At 37.6% G+C, this 1,315-nt stretch overlaps 1 protein-coding gene across 1 annotated transcript; it reads right to left on the reverse strand.

Moving 5' to 3' along the window:
- Positions 1-425: 425 nt before the first annotated feature.
- On the reverse strand, positions 426-1,066 carry LOC106512272 (BRO1 domain-containing protein BROX; the record flags this gene model as incomplete). The annotated part of the gene is given in 2 exon segments (XM_014000932.1): positions 426-545; positions 977-1,066. A coding segment is annotated over 1 exon segment (101 nt), but the record flags the coding sequence as incomplete, so codon positions are not given.
- Positions 1,067-1,315: the final 249 nt, after the last annotated feature.

Raw genomic sequence — 1,315 nt, forward strand, 5'->3', positions numbered from 1 at the left:
ATAAAGTACTGCTCTGTGGTCAGAATGATAAATGTTGTGTATAAAGTACTGCTCTGTGGTCAGAATGATAAATGTTGTGTATAAAGTACTGCTCTGTGGTCAGAATGATAAATGTTGTGTATAAAGTACTGCTCTGTGGTCAGAATGATAAATGTTGTGTATAAAGTACATAAAGTACTGCTCTGTGGTCAGAATGATAAATGATGTGTATAAAGTACATAAAGTACTGCTCTGTGGTCAGAATAATAAATGTTGTGTATAAAGTACTGCTCTGTGGTCAGAATGACAAATGTTGTGTATAAAGTACTGCTCTGTGGTCAGAATAATAAATGTTGAGTATAAAGTACATAAAGTACTGCTCTGTGGTCAGAATGATAAATGTTGTGTATAAAGTACATAAAGTACTGCTCTGTGGTCAGACATACTTGCAGATCTTGTTGGCAGAGGGGCTTCCTGCCACTCCATAGAAATTAAAGGACACCGGGGCAGTTGCCTTCAGGGGGTTTCTGTGAAACCAATGTGCCATCGTGTGGGTTCAGACACACCTGCAGCACGGAGTTAAACAAACAAAATGACAACAGGCTAAAGAATGAGTGTCAACACTAAGGAGATTCATGTAACCAGCCAAGCCGAGTAATAATGATGTTTTCTAATGACAGTGTGTTCCAGGCTAACGTTATTTCGACAACAATCCGCCGTGTTGGAAACCTTACGTCTTTCTAAAGCCACCTTAAAACAACAAAGGCATGTATCAATTACCTTTTACTTTACACAGTCATGATTTAGGTCTTATTCAGATACTGGGATATTTACTGCTGTAGACAAAAGTCCATTACGTCAGCTACAGAGACAGCTAACGGCTAACTAACATTGGCTACACCTACAAACGTGAACGTGAACACTTCAAGATAAGTGACTATTTACACAAATACACACATTTTAGTCGTTTAAGTTTACGTCGACTTTAATTGGCTACCTGTAAGAGTGTTGCTGAAGATTTAAGCTGTGATAGTCTGGGAACTCCAACAACTGACTTCCGGAAATAAACACGCAGTGGACACTGACCAATGAGAGTCAATCCTTTGGTCACGTGACACGCTTCTCGGTTGTAGCGCCGTATATTCAGTATATGTTTAAGCCTTTACGAGATAATTTCACTGCGTTTTATTAAAAATATTTGTGTTTTGTTGATGTAACAATTGTTACTCTAGACAACAGACATGTGCTGCTGATATTGAAGAAATTATTTTGAAAAGAAAAGTCAAAAATAAATATCCGGCACTATTCTCTGAGAGTAGCATTTTAAATATATTTT

The sequence above is a fragment of the Austrofundulus limnaeus genome, unplaced genomic scaffold (genome assembly GCF_001266775.1).
Source record: "Austrofundulus limnaeus strain Quisiro unplaced genomic scaffold, Austrofundulus_limnaeus-1.0 Scaffold5333, whole genome shotgun sequence".
Classification (NCBI taxonomy): Eukaryota; Metazoa; Chordata; class Actinopteri; order Cyprinodontiformes; family Rivulidae; genus Austrofundulus; species Austrofundulus limnaeus.